General features: G+C 38.3%; 1 protein-coding gene across 1 annotated transcript; it reads right to left on the bottom strand.

The window, feature by feature from the left end:
- Window positions 1-150: 150 nt before the first annotated feature.
- LOC111389038 (S-type anion channel SLAH2-like) lies at window positions 151-2,838 on the bottom strand. The gene is made up of 3 exons (XM_023013884.1): window positions 2,298-2,838; window positions 1,103-1,873; window positions 151-931 (listed from the first exon to the last, which is right to left on the bottom strand). The coding sequence occupies exons 1-3, from the start codon at window positions 2,736-2,738 to the stop codon at window positions 473-475; spliced, it is 1,671 nt and encodes a 556-aa protein (XP_022869652.1). The 5' UTR covers window positions 2,739-2,838; the 3' UTR covers window positions 151-472.
- Window positions 2,839-3,184: the final 346 nt, after the last annotated feature.

Below are 3,184 nucleotides of genomic sequence, written 5' to 3'. Positions count from 1 at the left end.
TTATTTATTTATTTTTTTTTTTTTGGTTAAATACTCGATCTGAGTCAAGTATTAATCAAGAATCATTTTATGAACTTTTACAGATTCAGAATTTTTAAATGAAGTGCTCTCAAGTCTCAACAATTGACGAAAAATAAGCAACACGGGTTATACCTTGTAAAAGGTTCAATGAACACATAAAAAAGAATATAATTAAAAACCTTTAATACATGAACAAGACCCTTATAATTTACAGCTCAAAAAGTACCTTTTAACTTACTCTCATCCATCATATAAAACCTCATCTTTCTCTTAGCTCAATCAAGTTCACTGGAACTCTCAAAGTATTAAGAATTCCTTCCTTGATCAAGTACGCAAAATTTACAAGTCGAACCCAGTACTCAACATGACTCGACGGTGCAACGGATTTTTTACTTATTTTTCTTCTTTTATATTAACCTTGAAATCCACCATACCAAACACGTCATAGAGTTCAGTACACTGGCACCTTATGAGAATGATTGTTTTGGACATCTTCTGAAACAGAAGAAACCTCCTGGTTGTTGGAGCTTGCAGTTGTAAGAGAAGCCTCGATATCTTTGCCATCTGAATCTATATATTTTAGGAATTGATCAATGTCTTTATTATCTGAACTTCCAGCTCTTCTGTGGTACCATCTTCGGGGTTTAGTCCTCCTCTCACTGATCGCTATGGCTATGTCATTTGGGAATAGGTTTCTGAGTACAAAGGCTTGAATAATGGTTGTCACGAGCAGTGCTGACACTGTAAGTGTAGAGACAGCACAAAGGACAACGGTTAAAGTTTTTGTTACTGGGTTGGTTACCACGTTTGAGTATCTGATTGTGGCAATGGCAGCTCCAGTCATAGGGAATGTGTAAGCCCACCATGCTAATGAAAACCTGAAGCCTCGGAAGAAATTAACACGAACGACCTGGATAAGATAGATGAAAATGGAAATAGATTAGCTATACATGTCAAGCAGAACTGGATAAAAAATGAACAAGATTTTAACTTCCTTTTCTTCCTCAATATTGTCCGAAGCGATCCAATCCTCTTTACCAAATGCATATAAATAGAAAGCTTTGGTGTCCGCGAAACTAACCAGTGAGAAATAAAGGAACAAGGCGATGAAGTAGGCAATCCGTGCTCCATAATCGAAGGATCCTTGAATCCTTGCCCATGCCATAGAAGCAACGCTAGGTGCAGCAACAAAGAGAAAGAAAACCGGGTGGAGCTCCTTTGGAAGTGTCTCATTTGTTGGAAGTCTCTGATAGAGAGTAACAAATAAGACAGTGTAATGAGCCAATCCAACAGCAAAGAAAAAAATAGGTCCTTCTTTTAGCCCCATGGATGCACCAAGCAAGGCACCAACAAAATTCCCGACAACAGAGAGATGGTTCGAGGGGTTTGCCACCTTAGAAAGTCTCCGTTGTCCTCCTGACATCCACTGTCCATATATCTTAAGCTCAAGGCAAAAAATCGGGGTCATAAGAATGTACCACAGAAATGCATGCAGATTTTCAGAAACCGATGGTGGAACTCCAAGAGCCAAGAATAGAAGGGCAATCCATGGAGCAAAGAAGAAGTTAACACGAATTGGGTGATAGTACTCACGACGAACGGCTTCAAAGTAGAAAATCACTTTCAAACCATAAATGAAAGAGACAATTGTCATAAGAGCAAGAGATATGCACCAAAGAACTAGATTTATGTCGGGGCTGACATGGAGGAACTTGGTAGAGGAGGAAGTAGCAAGGGTTTTCCACAAAATGGCTTGGCTGCTAACACCGAGACAGATACCAAAAGAAGAGACGGGATAGCGTAGCAGGAATGGCCATTGCTTATCTTCAGGAAGAAGTATTTCTTCAGATGCCTGTAAAGGAGAAACAAATTATTTGGCATAAATAAACACCACGATTCTACTTTAATAGTGGTGGAAAAATTGAAGTGCATTACAGAAGTCGCTATTGGAAAATATAGAAGAAACTTTTAACGACGGGATATAATTACTTAAATGGCATACACTCCTCCACAATAATATTCGAAGTTTTTTTGCTCCTAAAATCTTTAATTGTTGTTGTTGGGGGCATTAAGTTGCCATAAAAATTCACATGTATTCACTACATGTAATGCGATGAAACATGACAGTTCGAAGAGAAAAATATCTTTCAAGAAATTTCTTTCTTCCATATCAGTACTACTCTACTGCATATGGTTTGCAAATGCGGCCATCCATTTGGCGAAGAAATGATGCATATCAAGTTAAACCCCAAGACTGATCAATAAAAAAAACATACCCGTAGGGTATCCAATTCTGGTCCCTCCAAGGCATCAAAGTATCGGTCCACAGGCAGAGTTTCGACTTCTGCAGGCTTCGGAATCTTAGAATCTTGCTCAGATTCCCTAGGCTTACCACGCAAATTTGATATTTGTCTCTCAAGTTTCCCAGACCATGTCTTGAAAGAGTCATATCTGTTATCCTTCAGCCTATTAATCCTGGGATTCCTCGGTGGGAGGTCTGTTGGGTTGGGAGATTTTCTACTGGGGAGGGGCTCATTAAATGCAGAACCTTTTGGCATTGGCTGAGAATAAAATCTCGTCTTTCTTCCCTGAGAACTTTTCTCTTGGAAAGTAGCAGCAGAATCGGGAATATCCGTGCACAAATTTTTTCCAAAGTCATCTCTGAAAATAACCTTTTTTGCGTCCTGTAAATGAGATTCAATAGGAGACGGTGGCATGCTGATAGAAACAGAATGCAACCTCTGAGACTCAGAAAAATCAATTCCTCCTTTCACAGAAGCTTCTTCAATTGCCTGAGATTATTAGTTAATTAGTAATATATTAGTAAGGTGTTGAATTACACATACCAATACACACACACACACACATGAATAAGTAAATTCTTGGGTAGGTCATGGATTCATAAGAACTCAAGAAGAGTTAACTTTCATTTCAGTAAATGCATTGGATTTTTTCGATAAGCATTTTTGACAATCTAGATGATGAAACCAATCTATTAACAGACTTTTTAAGCCACGTCATCATTTCCAACATATAAGTAGGCAATTGTTTTGAAAAGATGGAGATAGACAGAGTGCCAAAACTGAACCAAAAATGCAAGTTTAGTGACTAGTTTGGAAAATGTATACGGTAACTAACAATTCTCTTAAACTGAGTTGAAAGG

Source organism: Olea europaea, unplaced genomic scaffold, assembly GCF_002742605.1.
Source record: "Olea europaea var. sylvestris unplaced genomic scaffold, O_europaea_v1 scaffold5545, whole genome shotgun sequence".
Lineage (NCBI taxonomy): Eukaryota > Viridiplantae > Streptophyta > Magnoliopsida > Lamiales > Oleaceae > Olea > Olea europaea.
Note: the sequence above shows the minus strand (reverse complement) of the source record. Positions and strands in the feature narration are given on the sequence as shown.

Excerpts from the sequence above, each read along its gene's own strand:
- LOC111389038 (XM_023013884.1), bottom strand. The coding sequence starts at position 2,738 with ATGCCACCGTCTCCTATTGAATCTCATTTACAGGACGCAAAAAAGGTT. Across the intron at positions 1,874-2,297 it reads CAGAATTGGATACCCTACGG|GCATCTGAAGAAATACTTCT; the intron begins GTATGTTTTTTT and ends TCTCCTTTACAG. Across the intron at positions 932-1,102 it reads TGTTCCTTTATTTCTCACTG|GTCGTTCGTGTTAATTTCTT; the intron begins GTTAGTTTCGCG and ends TATCTTATCCAG.